Source organism: Scatophagus argus, chromosome 3 (assembly GCF_020382885.2).
Source record: "Scatophagus argus isolate fScaArg1 chromosome 3, fScaArg1.pri, whole genome shotgun sequence".
In the NCBI taxonomy this organism is placed as follows: domain Eukaryota; kingdom Metazoa; phylum Chordata; class Actinopteri; family Scatophagidae; genus Scatophagus; species Scatophagus argus.
Window position 1 is genome coordinate 13911076 of NC_058495.1, and position 17070 is coordinate 13928145.

Sequence of the window (17070 nt, forward strand, 5' to 3'; positions counted from 1 at the left end):
ACACCTATTTTCAATAGTGTGATTATTTACATCTCTTCGGCTATGGTTGAATTTGAATTGCTGACATGATTTAAGTGGCAGAAAACTGAGAATTGCTGCCATTTTGTTTGCGACTAAGTGTCTAGGATTACAGATATGACGTAAAGCTTTTCTAATCATAGGCATATACAATTATATTTAAGAAGTCACCTCTGAATGGCATAATGATGGCAGGACCGACAGATAAAAAGGGCTCTTTAACATGCTGTTAATGCAGCAAAGTGAATAAATCCATTAAGTATTGTCATCCTGTTTCACTAGACGCGGCTTGGGACCAAGTCTAAGTAAACGTATTCTGTTTCGTACTCAGTCACACTCATACAAGACACCTGTTTCACCTGTGCATCCTGTGACAATGTGTCCATAAAGATCCCATGCGGATTAAACAGGGATTGTTTTCTTATGCTAACAACAGAAACAATTTGGTCATGTTTTTCTGAACAGCAGAGCAGTGATCACTGGAAGAAAAACGGTTGGCTCCAAAAGCCTGCATTCAACAAGAATGCTGTCCTGACACCATCTGATGAAACAAGGAGATCGCTCCTTGTGACAAGGAGCAGGTTCAAGTTTCATGAATAAAGCACCACTTTTATACTAGTTTATTTTGCTTCCCTCAGTGTGCTTTGAAGGTATCAAATAACAGAGCCATTTCATACAGAGCTGCATTAATGTACAAGACGAGTAAGGACAAGCCATTGCAGGTGAGCTAGGAGTCAAATCAGGCAGCAATCAAAATATGCTTATAAGACACATTAAAATGATCTGGAAGAGTATGACAGACCATAACCCTTAACGCTAAGGCCAAACCATATGATTCTGTAATGTCTAGATACACCAGAAGCAGGTAGATCATGTACTCATGGAGAATTCAAAGTGCCTCCTTTTAGTTAGGTTGCAGGAATCAAAAGGCCGCTTTTGCATTGCCATTGTTAAAAAAAGAGAAAAAAAGCTAGCAGGGTGAGACTCCTCTCATGGGTTTAGGGTCTGAGAGACAGCAGAGCCCATACTGTGCGTCAAAGAACAAAAAATGATAGCTGAACAGGGACAGGGTCGAAAAACTGCTTCTGCCACAACTCACGTCAAGACGCAGACCTTAAAACCTTGAAATCCCCTCTATGGTTTGGATTGCAGCACAGACCACAGCTGGACTGCAGCAGCAAGATCCCACATAACTGATCCACTGTACTCAGGTGGAATAAGGTCACAGGATTCTTTCAATGGCCATGGCATGTGTATTGATCCATGTGCGCAGTTAAAGTTGCATTTACCTCAAAACAGCAGTGTTATCAGAGATAAATCCAGGCACAATGCCAGCATCCTGCTCATGTCTTACCAGTTGGTACATTTCACCATAAATACCTTGAAACGCTTTGGTTGAAACAGCATTTGCATTTGGCTTTTGTTTTTTTTTGTTTTTTTTATATATATATATATTTCTGACTTGTGGGCAACAGAAACATTTTTTTTTATCTACGCATCTGAGGGCACTTCTAACATTCTGTTCATCCAGTGAGAGGATCTATATCCGTTTATACTCCTCTTAGTCCCAGACTAGTAAACTATGTTCAGGATTCAGTAGGCCACCCGCTGCAGGGAGGAAGTCTCTCAGGTCACTCTTCTGACCAGGCTGTTGGCTCTAGTTGACAACATACGAGACAGAAATCAAATAAAATACGGAGGAAGGTAGGGTTAATAATGTTAAGTCTGTGGGGTCCTCTGTCACTAAAGTTGCTTCATGTGTGCGTCCGAGTGTCTATGTGTTTCAGTGCGTGTTCCTTCCACATCGATGCTCCTCAGTTTGTGTCCATGTGGTCATCGGCTGCCTCTGGGGCTCCTCCCAGTGAGGCCGAAGGCTGAGGTTTGGAGGGGGACTCCTCATCTCTGCGCTGATAGAACAGCACGTAGGCTGCTTTTGTCTGCAAGGCAGGACAAGAGTAGAGTTACATTACAAAAACAGGGACACTCGAAACCAAGGACAGAAAGCCAAGAGGGCTGAGGGCTTATGTTTGTCAAACATCCATCAATGGATGAAAAAAAAAAGAAGGATCACTGTATACTGAGGGCATTCAACTACAGGAAACACAAAATCTATGACCATTAAAGAGTCCAAACTCACCACAATCTGGTCCTCTGAGGCAGAGGAGACACTGCTGTCATCAAAATAATACCACTTTCCATCCACTTTATTCTTGCCATAAGCAGTGTCTGTGAAAACAGAGGGAAAGCAGCGTTGACAATAGCTGTTTTTGAGGCCATTCGTTCAACCAGGAAGAGATAACAATCTTATTCGACCAGTTCACGATCAATGGACAGAGCAAATATTAAAAAACAAAAAAAAAACTTCGACAGTGAGCCCACAGACAACAAAAAGACACGAGGCACTTTGCCCATTGTGCTGTGGCTGATTACAGTGTCCATGGAGACACAGTGGTCGTTCAGCAGACCATCTGCTGACACATATTGTGTGCAAGTTTGAGGACTAAACAAACTGTGCTGACACAAGAACTATAGAGTGGCTGGAAATAAAGTAGTTTAATGTTAATAAGCTCTTCACAGGCAAAGGCTGAAGGGATATCAGCCTGCGGCTTAGTGAACAGGTTAAAATAACATAGAAAAGAAGAAAAAGCGATGGCTGACTTACAGTGACCCCCTCCCATTCCTCCATAGTGGTTTGACACGGCGATGAGGTCATATGTGTAGGGGCCGGCCTTGGGGTCACACACAAACTCGGACATGTTCAGATCCCTAACAAAAAAAAAAAAAATACCATCAGGGTGAAAACAATAGTTAAAATAACCAAGAAACAAGAAACAACCAAGAAACAAAAACACAGTCTAGTCTAACTTTAAGACATCCTTAGTGAGCATGAGTCAGCCCTTTTTTTAAAGCAGGATTTCAGCAACGTTTGTTCTGGTTTCTGGTGGATCAAGTTTCTCAACAGAGGTGAGTATGTGTTGCACACACACAGCATCAAGAGTGAGACTGGCAGCCATTAGGCCACATGCAGTAATCCTGAGGCAACTTCTCTATTTTAAAACACAGGGGAAAATTTGGACTGTGCCAACTGAAGAAAAGGTCGACTCAGGCAGAGTTAAAAAGCTACTTTCTGAAAGCTGTTAATTTGAACACCAAAACAGACTAGGACAGTAAGGACACAGGTGCTACTGATCTTTGGAGTGTGATATCAGTTCTCTGGAGAGTCCATTCCTTAAAACTACAATAAATATTGCATTTCCTCCTGCAGAAGGCAAGATTGTTTCCCTAGCACACCCCACGGGACCTTATTTCAGAAAATGTACGCATGGTGATTAATGGAAAGAGGCCAATTATTTTTTGATCCTGTTACACATATGATGTTGGCCAGTTTAAAAGATAATTTTGGAACTCAAGAATTGATTGTGGTCAGGATAGTACTGTACCATTTAGTTTTGTGTGAAATAAATCTCTTGTCTCACGCCGTACGCTTCACCAAAACCAACCACTACAAGTCTGGCCATGTTGACAGTTACAGTTATGTGAAAAGGTAGTTGGTTCCAGTAAACAAGCTATCATGCGGGTCGATTATTACAAGGTTTTGGTCATGGGTCATCACTTTGGTGACTGTTGGGAGTGTGGTCTTTCTATTTATGTATTTTCACACTCTATTAACAGTTTTGTGATGAGCTGTGACTTTCTTGAGCTGCAAAATTATCTTTTTTATCGCTCTGTGGAATTCATGACTTGACAAGACTTAGAGTTTCGGCCATTAAATATATATATATGCCTATCTTCTCTGAAATAATGTCCCCTGGACCACTGGAAGGGGAAGGACTTCATGTCTCTATTGCCAAGAAAGAAATTTGCTGTTTAAATTTGGCTATTTGGCTATTCCAGTATTAAGATTTATTAAGTTCAATCTAAAATTTAATGGCCACAAACACACTGACTGCACAGAATCATATGTTTCCAATTAGTTTGCCTGTATAGCCCTCAGCTCACAACAGCGTGGGTGTCCACAGAGTGACATCGAATGACAACTGGAAATAAAAAGACACACTCCTTTACCCTTTAGCAGAAACATCAAAAGTATTCTTCTTAACTCTGTCAAGTTACCTGATGGGAAAGTCCACCACTGTGTCCAGCTTGTCCCTCCAACACCGGTTGTAGGAGAAACGCTTTAGGTGAACGACCAGAATGCGAGGCAGCGACCACAAGTCAAACTTTTTTGTGGCCTGTTGGTGTTTCTTACATGTTGGACAATACCTGAATAAAAAAAAAGATCATGTTTCCATGATGAAGATAGTGACAAAGGTTGAGCTTTCACTCTGAATGAAGCTGTAGCTGCGATACCTTACCATGGGTCGTGTTCTCCAAGTGTCTCCATGGTTGTAAAGAGCTCGATGCATTCCCTCAGAGCGACAGTGGCTCTCTTTTTTTGGGGCTGGAGCATACTCTCATGCTTCTCATAGGCCTACACATAATATTTACACAAATATAAATAGACCATTTACATATCCTGTCACAGGATTGTCAGATGAATATCAACCCACTGACCTCTGCTTCTTGTTCATCATAACACAGTTTCTTTGACTCCGTGTCCCAGTCAATTGCCACAGTGGAATGTGCTGCACAGAGAGAGAAGGCAGGAGGCACTGCATCAACACAAAGTGCTTGAGAAAATGAAAACATTCGCTGCAAAGTTTAGAAGATTAATGCTTACGATTAATTTGGAGGACGTTTCCATCACAAGGCAGCGGGCTGATGTTGGCTGTTCCGTAAGAGTTGACTATGCTGAAGGTGAAGAGCCTGGGGGGCGAAGAACACAGCTTGGCTGCGTCACGTTTAGACCCATTTTCCAAGTCTGAGGTCTCCTCTTCCTCCTCTTCAGAGTGGCCATTTTCTGGCTCTGGACTCACCTGGTGGTCCATAGCCTCCTCCTCACCTGAGCAGTTACAGATAAAGTCACTTTTGAATATTTGTTTTGTTTGTTAGTTTGCATAGCTGAAATATACTATATAATAATATAAAATAAACTATATAATGGGTAACAACACTGATGGGTTTTTCCTTTGCATTCATTTGTATCTAGTGAGATATAATATGAGCAGCTTACCATCATACAGCCCATTAGTTTCATTGCAGGTCCCTGAGTGGTTGCTGCCATTACTGGAGCTGGCACTGCAGGAGGCCCCGTCTGACAGGGGGCTGCCACAGCCACCCAGGCTGGCATTGAGACTAGATGATGTGGAAGATTCAGGAGCCTGGCTGCAGCTGGCAAAGGTCGCTGAGGCTGAGGCCCTGCTTTCACTGTTAGGGCTCTGGGAGTGTTTTACATAGCGTCTACAACAGGAAACAAGAGCGATTAGGTAACACACACTCACTTCAATGCAATCTTTTTTAAATATCTGTTATATAGCTTTATGGGTTCTGAAAACTGCTACCATGCAACTTTACTCTGCAACTTCAATTATTACAATCAGTTTTCCCTCCATTCCTCGAACTCTCTCTCTTTGCACGGTCACTGCGCAGACATATAATTTTCTGCATTGTTATGCACGCAGTAAATGCTTACCCAATCCTCTCTAGGATTTTGTCATACAGAACATCTGCTATGAGGTTGTGTTTGGGCACAGTGATGAGTAAAGGCTGGCCAAACAGCATGGTGCTTGTGGAGCTTCCAGCATGTTTGGAGTGGCGCTCCCTGAAATATACAGGCAGGTTCATCCTCTCACTGTCCTCTTCCTCTACCTCATACCTGCAAATGATACAAAACACTCACATTACACAGACACCTAGTATTAAACAGTAACCACAGTGACGAACTGACGAAGACCTACACAAAGATGTCATCCTTTTCCATGATCTGGTTGAGGCCATCATCTCGTCTATAAATTTTATGGAACCTGTGATTGTAAACGTCAGCCACCACCATCTAGAAAGACAAGTGAAGTTAGCACTTATTTCAATTTCAACCCAAGACAAAGAAAATAATAAAGCTGGAAGTATAAAGACTACTTTTTTGTAGTGGCGTAAAAGTTCTAAGTTCTAACATTTTCTGGAGGGAAACCACAGAGCTTGGACAAGGCGCTGCACAGGTCTGCTACTGTACCCAGTTTGGGGACCACCACTCGATACTGTAAGACAGAAAAAAAAAGGGGAGGTGGGTGATGATCCAAGTCAGTGAACTGCTCAATTACCCGCTTGAGCTTTCAAAAATCCACGCAAGTACAAAGGAAAACAATGTTGCCGTTTGTTAATATTGAACTGTTCAATTCTAAAGCAAAAACTCTGACACTTAATTCCACCTCACCTGTGTGGGTCTGGACTGAGGGTCTGATCGCACCAGGAAAACCTCCATGGTGCGGTCCTTCTTCATGGGTAAAGGCAGTGTGAGGTAGCAGAAAGGGTCAAATGTTACAGACACTTTGGAGCACTCTGGGCACACCAAAGTGGATTTGAAGAGGCCGTGGAAAATATCAACTATTATAGAGTCATTGCGCAAGCGGTGGTTTGTCCAGGCTTCCTTGGCAACAATCTGTAATTACACAAGTAAAGAACAAAAAAAAACTGTTATGTCTAGGCCTTGCAATTTAATAAATCATCATTTCAGTTTCATAACTTAAACCACAACAAAACGAAGAGTGACTATGAATATAGATACTGAAGCAGCATCAGACTGAGTCTGAATGCAGTTACCTTTTTGAGAAATAAAATGTGTCTGAAAAACCACTGCATCTTCCGAGTTTGAAAACAACTGTCATGTCATTTGTGATATACCTCATCCGGACGGCCCTCCGCGTCCCTCAGGGCCAAGTAAGGCTTCTTCTTGACACGGTTCAGATCTTCATGGAGCCCGTCCAGCAGGAAGGCCAGCAGCTCCTGTGAGTCCTGCTGCTGGTAGCCTGAAAACTGAGGGGCAAAGCGTCCGACCTGGGTCTGGAAACAAAAACAGAGATTTTATGAACTTTCTTTGTATTTTTAAAACTGACGAACTGGTACTATAAACAATTTCAGATTCAAGATGTTTGACATAACTTACTTTGAAGGTACGTGGAGCCACGTAGCTGCTACGGCTGAGCCACATCTGCTTTACTAGATCGGCATAGGCCTCTGCAATCTCACCCCTCATTCCCAGAGGATTCTCTCGGTTAATCTCTGCCTCATACTGGTCATTGAGGAAGTAGTCTGTGAGTGGAGATGCATTGCTCAGGCACTGAAAGAGGAGGAAAAAAAAAAAAATAAGGATTAAGCAATAATACCCCACAAATATGGCCATGAACTTTCTCAGAGTGGAACTTTGTAACAGTAGTATTAGGCTTTTTTTGTTGTTTGTTGTTTTTACCTGGAGGGCAGAGTTCATGAAGCACGTGTTGCCCAAATTACTCAGACCACATAGACCAGGCTGGGACTGGGACTCTCTGTAGTTGTAGGAGGAGCTGTATGAATTGTAGCCCCCCAGTCTGTTGGGAGAGCAGATCTGTTACTGCTGGTATACTAGAGACACTGTGCTGTGATGAAGCCAGTATTTCAGGCGTTTGTTTAAATGAGCCATTCAAATATGGTGCATGGATATATTCAAACTAACAAAATGCCATCTTTATTTGAACTGCCAACAAAGAATACTGGCTGGCTGCCACCATCACAACCTCGTTCTTATTTAGAGTACTGGCAAACTTAGTCATACAAATCCTGAACAAATATAAGCTCAAATACTCATGATCACAAGAGCTTGGTGCAGCTCATTCAACATCTGAAATAACACTTTTGTTTTATATCTAATTAAATGAGATATAACATATTAAACTGAGTCAAATCTGTTAACTTCTATTTTACACCATACAACACATGTGCTTGTAATTCAGCAGGAATGTGATTATGGTACTAATTAGTCTACTCAGACTGCAGTTAAAAGTGGACTGTAAATATTACATACACCTTAAGCGTCAAAAGGCCTCTTGAGGTGGTGAAGGGCAATCAATAGGCATATCAAAGCTTTTTGAATACAGTGCAGCTGTTGCACCATTATGCTGAGCTTAAATGCAGGCAAGAATCTTTCTCAGTATACTACATTTTCTACTACACCCAATAACTCTGTACGCTCTTAAAAACTACTCTTCACGCTTACTAATTTGACCATGATGCTTTGCTCTAGAGTAAGCTGTGGCAATATAATCTACAGTGAGATGCCAGTTTATTAGCAACACCTAATGCTATCTAATATAACAGCCCTGTTATTAAACTTACCTTTATGAACTATACTGCGTTAAGTTTTTGTTGGCATAAAGAAGAGTAGGTAAAACACTATTAAACACCTTTCAATATAACGCAATCAGTCTCCAAAGTTAAGTGAAATTAAATGAACTTAAACAAACCCAATAAACTGGTAAACCGGTGCATTTCTATACGTAATTAAACAGCTTTTTCTCCCCTTCACTTCCACAAAGCAGTTAATCAAATCTTCAGTAATCCCACTGAGCTCTAGGTTGCAGTGAACTTGATAAAGAGCAAATGTAAGCACCTTCCAGCCATAATGTCTTTGCCAGAAGCACTGTAATGGACCCATGCTACCACAGTACAGTTACAGTGTGTTCTTTCATTACATGTTCTTCACCATGTCTAAGCTATGCTGTTGTGGCTTCCTAATGCAATGTACGAATTAGATACCAACTGGCTGTTAAATGGCTGTCGACATGCTGCGCTTTTCCGGCTGACACACAGTGTGCATTTAAAAGTAAACAAAGACAAAAATGACATTAAAAAACAGAAATCTGACAAACAGAAGTAGTATAAGATTAGAACTAATTATATAAATGGACAGAGGAAAAGTACATACTCATGATTCTGCAGTGTGTAATGAAGGAAAGGACAAAGAGGTGCGTCTTTGTCCTTTCATTGGCCCTTTTAATAGAGACCTGATGAAGGTCTGTACGGACTGAACCGTCTGACTGATGAACTGTTTCAATAAATGTCTTAAACAGTAGTGTGCAAAAATCTCCTTTTTAATTTCCCCTATAATGCAAATGCACAAGAAATATTAGCTGTGGAATTAACTTTTTTTCAGCTACATGATTAGGTCTCACAATAAAATACAATCAATTGGAAACTAATTGAGGAAGTAACTGTGAGACAAGTAAATTAAAATGGGTCAACAATAACAACTCTTGCCTGCTGCCAGTGGATGTGCTGTTGTTTAGGGTGTAGCCAGGGCTACAGCTGCTGTCTCCATTGGTTACAGCTGAGGAGATACTGGCTGATGAGTTAGAGGAGAGTTTTGGGGAGGTAGTGAAATTCCTGGATGGAGTAGTACTTGATCTGGTGAGCAAAAGCAGAACACACGCAAACATTACCTCAAACTGCAATGTCACTTCTATACTGGGAATCTAATTTTTCTCCTTTTCCTGAACGACTAAAGAAAAAAACAGACACACACGCACAATAACTACATATTTACTTACTTGGGATGGGAGGCTTGTCTGGGCCATGTGCCATCCTCATTCTTCCGCTCAATCACAAGCACCTGTGGGAAAACAAGCTGAATGAGAGCTAAGCTGGTACAACCGACCTTCATGTCAGAGCTATCGGGTCTCAGGCCTGAACTTAATACCATACATGTTTACTGTGATGTGTAATAAGTCTGCTGTTGACCTTCAGTTTACAGTTTTAGGACAATAGCTCAATAGCTGCTGCAGTACATTCAACATTTGCCTCTGACAATGCTACTATAAAATACAAGCACGTGAGGCACAACAACATGAACACATATACAGTTGAAAGTGATTCAATACAATGGCTTGGAATTAAAAAATTTCAATTTTTTTTTTTTTTTTTGCAGGGAAGATCCATCAAAACTTAACATAACCGTAGTACTTTACTGTGCACTTACAACACAGCACAGCATCACACTTCACCATCAAAAATTAGCACACCTGAACCATAACCTAACCAACATGACAGACACAACAAGCATTACACATTATAGTCTTAACACTATATATTTTATTGAAGGACTAATGTATTGCATTAGACTCTCAAATGTTCCTATTATTTTGTACATTGCGTATGAATGAATTATGTATGCACACTGAGTGCTAATATATTTCTGGGCCGTGGAGTTCTTCAAAAGAAATGAGGAAGAGGGTTTATCAGTGATCTGAAGGTTATTTGAATAACACAGCACTACGCTACCTGCCCCTGGAACAGACCAGCATCCTGTACTGTGCTGTCTGGCTTGTTCAGCTGCTCATAGGTGTTGCTCATGTATTTGTTCCAGAGCCGTGTCTCCTTCTCTGACGGGATATTGAACAGCGTTCTCATCTCCTTCTCTATAGTATCTGGAAAGACAAGATTAGGAGGATTTTCTCATTATCTTTCTTGCTTTATATATGTGAACAAAATATATACAGGCAAAGTTAAGTCCATAAAACCCTCACCTATAGTATCAGCTTTACTGAAATGACGTGTGACAACATTGTCCATGTTGTCATTCTCACACAAGTTCAACTCCAGCAAATAGACCTCCACTTTGCAGTGCTTAACAAACATGCCATGTTCAACAACCTGGAGGATAAAGAAAACATTTAGGATCCTAATCCATAATTGACCCTAACCCATAATTGATAGTAATATATACATATATATATATGTGTGCGTGTGTGTGTGTTCAACAGCATTACCTTCCTGACAATGGGCCTCTGACCATCAAGGCAGCCATACCAGCTGACAAGCTTATTCCATGCCTCAGTAGGTACAAGGACATAGTCCAGCTCATCTATAAGGTGCTCTTTCAAAGCCTGCGTCTCCTGGTCTTTGAGGGGAAAAAAACAAAACAAAATGACGATGAAAAAACCCCAACCATTTCAATCTCTAGCTATCTATCCATCCATCTATTTTTAGTGCCGTGCTCAAGAGCAATAAAAAGAAACATCCAACAGATGTCTCTTTAAAGATGACAGTATTACCTGAGAACAGCCCAGAGTTATCAATTGGTCCTGGATAGAGGCTTCGCTCTCCAACATTGTACATGTCCCAGCTGTCAAATCCCACATACTTCTTCCATTGTTTGAACCACCGGCTATCTATAAGATACCTAAAACAAAATTTGGGTGACAGTTAACAACACACGTATCATGCATTGAGAGACACTTAATTGTTTCCTCTGAAAATCTGAGAATTCACAAAAGAATTCTGGTCACCTGATATGTTCAAGACATCAAGAGATGATACAGTTCATGGGGTTAGAAAACAATGCACTCAGCCTAATGCCAACCCAAAGCATCAGGCAACACCAATCTACTCTGGCATTTGCAGATCCAGCAACAGCAGGCTGGGCTGACTTAATCTCATCCCAAGCAAGGATCTCCTTTAGTTAATAGGCTTGTTAGCAAGTATTCACTTTGTAAGAAGCTGGGTCATGGCACTGGGTTTTGTGCAACCACTGTCAGAAAGGTGCTTATGGAAAATAGTACATTTCGCTTTGAATGCGATTAAGTAGTCGATCATTTCTAAATACAGTTTCATGAAACACAGTGTTTTTATGCTCTACCGGACCAATTTCAACAACTATGTGAACGTGCTGAAAGTGTAACGTTGGTATAACGTTGGTTGGTCTTCATTTCTACCGGGAAAGAAGGTAGATGAAATTCTTGTTTATCTGACTCTTGTAATATTTAATGACTGAAGGGAAGGCTTTTTAATACCCCTGGCTGCACTATGCCACAGCCTGGGTGGTATTTAAGATCTGAAACAAAGTAAGCTAACAGAGATAGCTGTGCAGTCAAGAAACCTGTCAGACAACTTAAACTGGCATGTTACTACAAGCAGGTAACGACACTGTATTACTCCTGCCGACAGGCCCATTTCCTGATCTAGCAACGTGCCGGTCTGACTGGCAGGAGAATCTACCATCTGAATCCAGGGCCTGTTCTACCAACCGACTAGCCACCACAGCTGCCAACGTCATCTAACTTGTCACAAAACAGGCACTAACGTTTAAGTACCAAACAAATAAATCACTTGGCTAGGTATGTACATTTTGCCATTTACGCCCAACGTTAATGATTCTTACTACAGAACCACTCTTGGAAAATAAACTATGAACTCGGGCTGGCTAGCAGATAGCCTGCTAATTTGTTTAACTAGCCGGCCAAAATATCCGGAGCACAGCAGCTTTCGATTGCTGGCTTGTAACTACTGTTACCGTTAGCTTGCGCGATTTAGCATGTTAGCATTTCCTGTTTATCACAAGCTAATATTAGCTAGCTAGCCAGCTAGCTTAAGGCTAGTTGATACGCCGAGGTAAGGTTGGCCTCTGCCGATTCTTACCATTCATCGCCCTTTCTTAGAGTTGTTTTCAGAAGAGACCCAATAGTCTGCTTTTGACTTTCGGTTGAGGGTGTTGGCATTTGAGCGGCTACCGGCTCCGAGTCGGAGTCCGCCGCGCCACCCGACTCGGGTCCGCCTCCCTCGGCCATCATGCAGCGAGTGTGCCGGTATCGTGAACGAGCGGATGGAAGAAACGCGCATGGGCGAGCATCGGGACGCTGCTCATGAGAAACATTCTTCCGGCTGCTATCAGGTCACAGTCGAGAAAGGGCGCTGTAGCAGTCAAGCATGACCCCTGTCATCACCACCACGGCACCGGTCAGTCACAGAATCTCCACATGCTTGATCACCAAGTGTCCTCGGCTAGCAGCAGCCCACCAAGAGTTACTTTACAAAAACATCCGCTTAGTGTTATGACCCTCTGGGGCATCAACAAATCATAGCACTGATATCAACTTTGCACAGTGTGATTGCTTACTGAAATACTAGTCATATGCATATTAATTGTTATAATGAAAAAGAGGGGTGCACTATAACAAATAAAACCAGGTATTTAGTCAAAACAGGCTTTATGCTGTACAAAACACAGGGGAGTTACATTACAAAATAAACTGTCTACATACTTCAAAAACACAATATTTCAAACACAAAAACATATCCTCTGCCGACAGCTAATCAGTTCTGGGTCTGTTTTCTACATAAGGCAGTTGACACTGAACAGTTGATCTATTATCTGTGAAGGAGTGGTTAAAGATTGTTAAAGAATAATTAAATAAACATAATTCAGACCTGTAAAAAAAAAAACCAAACAAACAGTAGTGTATTGTTATTTAAGCATGATGAAAGATAAATATGAAAAATGAGACAGCTAGTGTGGCTCTGCATGACATAACAAGAAAAGTAGCAGTAGGTAGTTCACATTCTATTACCTAATGGCATTATGATGGCATACAATTGAAAGCTAATAATAATAATACTAATAATAACAACAATGCATTTCAACAAGCAAAAAGCCACTTAATATCTTCCAAACCGCTGCATGTCTAAAAGGTAAGATAACAAAGCAATTCCTTCTAAAGAGACAGCAGCAAAAACCAGCCTATTTTAAGTCATTTCAGATATTTTATAGACAGGAATGGAAAAGGTATTACATGTGAAAAGACAAAGACCACAAGTAAGTGAATGTAAACTTTGCATAACATGAAGCGATTTGTCCCATCTCTGTGGTTTTAACCAAAAACAAATCCCTGCAATGACCAAAATTCAAACTGAAGTCTTCATGTAGAAGTGACCAGGCCATCAGAAGATACCACTGGGAAGTTCCTTGCTAAACATGCCATCAAAGTCCAGCTCTCTGCTCATCAGATCCTCCTCTACACTCTCCAGTGCCCACTGATGATCGGTCAGCTCCAGTGCCTCCCACTCAGCCTAAAATCAAGGACAGACATCACATGAACAACTGAGCAAAGACCACCGTCACTAATCGATTACGCTGAAACTGCAGTATGTACCTTGAAAGCTTTATTTGTGTCTGCAGGCATGGCCATTGCAGCACCGCTCATCTGCTCCTGCATGATCCTCGACTGATCTGCACCTGTGGGGATTGACAAAAGAATTATCTGAATGCAAAGCTGTTTCACCATAGATAAGGCATTCCAGAATTAGACTGATCTGCAAATATCACTGGCCAGAATTCATCCTTAGCCAAACCTTCAAATGAAACAGGGCTGTTAATTCCGTTGAAATTTCTCATTTATGCAGCAGCCAATCACAACAAAAGTTATCTCATGACACTTTCTGAACAGAATAGGTCTAGAACATACAGAGACCCAACCTTCCCTCACGAGCAAGTACTTGGCAACAGTGGTAAAAAGAAAAAATGCCTTTTAGCGGTTCAGCACACATAACATTTTCTTATGATCATCTAATTTTATAATCTGTTGCAACGAAACACTCAAAATTATCTCAAGATTGGCTACATTACCGTTATCTTGACCCAGAATTAATGAGTACATGCTTCGAAGTCCAAAGACATTGAGGAAATACCAGGACGCTGAGCTCACCCTAGATGATAAACACACACACAAACAAACAGAACAAATGACATGACAGTCACATGCAATTTTAAGTATCTTGATATCAATACATACTGACTAAGGCAGATTACAGATCTTGTTAGGGTTATTTTTATTTTTTTTCGCTTACCAGGAGGCATCCAGTGAGAGTAGCTCTATTCCCTGCTGCAGCATGGGCTTGAAGCGCAGAGTGAGAGGGAAGGGAACCTTAGCTGTAGGAAGTACAACGCAGAAAGAACTCAATGTAGAATTTCCATGACAACAACGTCTTATTTAGGAACAAGACAAATTAAAAGTCTTTTCAGTGTACACGGCACATTCTGCATGACAAGCTGCAAGAGAGTAAGAGTATTACTTGTTACAAATCCTGAAAAGGTCCAGTTGATCCACCCTCCAATGAGGATCATGGGAAGCACATTGGTTACATTTCCTTTCATCATGTCTGTCAGCATGCTGGGATCTGTGTCAAGATACAGTGAGCAACAAAAATACATTCAGACACAGAGCAATAAATACCTGAGAGGAGAACATTTTCATTACAAAATTATAAACATTTAATTTTTATGTCAATGCTGGTTCTTGCAAGATAATACAGGAGAAGAAAACACTCCTACTCCCGAAATAACACCCTGAAATTCTTTTATTCAGTTTACGTTTTGAATTGGCTAAAGGGTAGAATCTTTTAGCCACATGGGAAAAGTTATAAATTGGATTATTATTAAATTGAACAGTTTTAGTGACACAGACATTTTTAATTTAAACTGCCTTCATCATGAAGTCACTGTGAATTTTAACACTGAATTCTGTACACTGGAAAATACTGTGAAGGATTACCGGTCATCGGAGAGGGTGGAACAACCTTTCTTTTGGTCTTCTTGAAAAATCCATCTTCTTGATTATTGAAGTAGAATTTCCTCATTAAAAAAGACTAAAACAAAGAGAGATTTTCAGTAACATTGTGCCACACACCATATATAGACAGATAGATAGATGCAAAGACCAGTGGTTTTATGTTTTGCATTCTCTGCATTTTAGACAATAACATCTGCATGAGGTGGACAACTCATCTCATGGAGATTAATATGATTAATAGATTAGATTAATATGAATCAATATAAATAAAAATACCTGTTTGGGAATGTATTTTCCATTTTCTCTGAGTATTCTGCTCCGAATAAGAACCTGGCTGAATTAAGAGACAAACGTGAAAACATGCCAATCTAATGAATTGCTCTTTCTTCTTTAACATTTCCACTTTACCAATAAATACTGTGTACCTGTCGGAAACCTGTTCTAACGTCAACTTCTTGTCACTCTGAAGAAGAATGGATACATAATGACGAATCACCCCAACAAGAAAGGTGATGAAGACAATGGGCAACACCACCCAAAGTCGTATATTGGAGTCCAACAGAAGCTCCGGTTCAGCCATACAGCCTGGTAGCTTAACTAAGGAGTCAAAAACACAGCAAATCGAGCGTAAACAACACACTTCCAGTGGCTAGCAGACAGGTTTAACTCAGTTTTAGTTCATCTAATTAACGTGAGGACTACTAGTTCTAATAGTCTGATAAATTACCACGAAGCTGTGAGTTATGTCAAGCTACGACTGAGCCTTGGCACTACAGAAGGACGGGCTGTCAGTTCATTTAGCTAGCTAGCCAGCGTCATTAAAGTAATCATAATCATAGGTATCAAGCTAGCGAACTAACGTAAATTAACCTAACATAAACAACACCTCACTAAGTGGAAACAATATGTTCTTTAATAAACCAGTGGCGGTGATTTATTAAACAACCGCCTATTAACCCAAGTGACGCTAGTGGTTCGCTAACGTTAACGTTAGCTAACGGGCTACCTTCTTCCTGGTACCCGGGTCACAGTTGGTCTGAGCTGGAGAGTCGTCTTAGCCCACCACTTGCAGTGTTCTTCTCAGCGGCAACAGGCGCAATCCAAGCGCTGTGTGAGGTAGTTAAATAATTGAAACAATTATTTAGTAGTCCGCATCCACTGTTGCGGCCATCGCGCTGTGGTGTGGACTGTAAGGATAAGAGCAGATTTTTGCTTCTGCAGTTCATCTGCATCTCACCGGGACTGCAGCGCCACCCCGCGGTGATGGAGGAAACATCTGTATCGGTCTAACAGCCTGTGGTCCATGACGGAGATTCAGGGCGAAAAGTTCTCTCATGGTGTTAGGTGATCATGTTGTGGAGTAATTACACACTGGCAGCTGAAGGTAGGAGAACTGGCGTTTTCAGGCAGTTTCTTTAGTTGTTACTGGATTTGAAGACATTTGTTCAAAGTTAATACAAGTATCAGCTGCATAGCATTCTGTGTTACACTTTCTTTTATGCTCACATAGGAATCAAATGTAATGAAGATGCAGATAGACTTGCAGATCAGAGATGGCAGATCTTAACAATACTGATGCTATAAGAGTTATGTCACACTAAAAGAATAAGAAAGATCAATAAAACAGAGAAACATGTCATCTATTTAGCAATAAATGATGCTTGTAAACGATAAAACGATAACTGTTGCCTACTGTTCATGAGCTGGAAAATAATCTTTAATTCTCTTTTTTTTAAATTGAAAACAGAGCCAGATTTATTGACCAAATAAGTTTAGGCATTTCAACTTTTACTATAAACTGCGT

General features: G+C 40.9%; 2 protein-coding genes across 2 annotated transcripts; both read right to left on the reverse strand.

The window, feature by feature from the left end:
- Nucleotides 1-622: 622 nt before the first annotated feature.
- On the reverse strand, nucleotides 623-12607 carry usp4 (ubiquitin specific peptidase 4 (proto-oncogene)). Its single transcript, XM_046383840.1, has 22 exons — nucleotides 12340-12607; nucleotides 10977-11104; nucleotides 10692-10822; nucleotides 10449-10575; nucleotides 10204-10349; nucleotides 9474-9535; nucleotides 9184-9330; nucleotides 7361-7478; nucleotides 7058-7231; nucleotides 6796-6954; nucleotides 6329-6553; nucleotides 6069-6152; nucleotides 5856-5950; nucleotides 5591-5773; nucleotides 5132-5358; nucleotides 4739-4960; nucleotides 4573-4643; nucleotides 4374-4489; nucleotides 4132-4281; nucleotides 2681-2784; nucleotides 2156-2244; nucleotides 623-1955 (listed from the first exon to the last, which is right to left on the reverse strand). The coding sequence occupies exons 1-22, from the start codon at nucleotides 12489-12491 to the stop codon at nucleotides 1833-1835; spliced, it is 3033 nt and encodes a 1010-aa protein (XP_046239796.1). The 5' UTR covers nucleotides 12492-12607; the 3' UTR covers nucleotides 623-1832.
- Nucleotides 12608-12891: 284 nt separating this feature from the next.
- emc3 (ER membrane protein complex subunit 3) lies at nucleotides 12892-16520 on the reverse strand. The gene is made up of 9 exons (XM_046383841.1): nucleotides 16273-16520; nucleotides 15692-15863; nucleotides 15543-15600; nucleotides 15249-15342; nucleotides 14770-14874; nucleotides 14545-14626; nucleotides 14324-14403; nucleotides 13851-13933; nucleotides 12892-13767 (listed from the first exon to the last, which is right to left on the reverse strand). Exons 2-9 carry the CDS (start codon nucleotides 15844-15846, stop codon nucleotides 13639-13641), a joined length of 786 nt encoding a protein of 261 aa, XP_046239797.1. The 5' UTR covers nucleotides 15847-15863; nucleotides 16273-16520; the 3' UTR covers nucleotides 12892-13638.
- Between the last annotated feature and the right edge of the window lie 550 nt (nucleotides 16521-17070).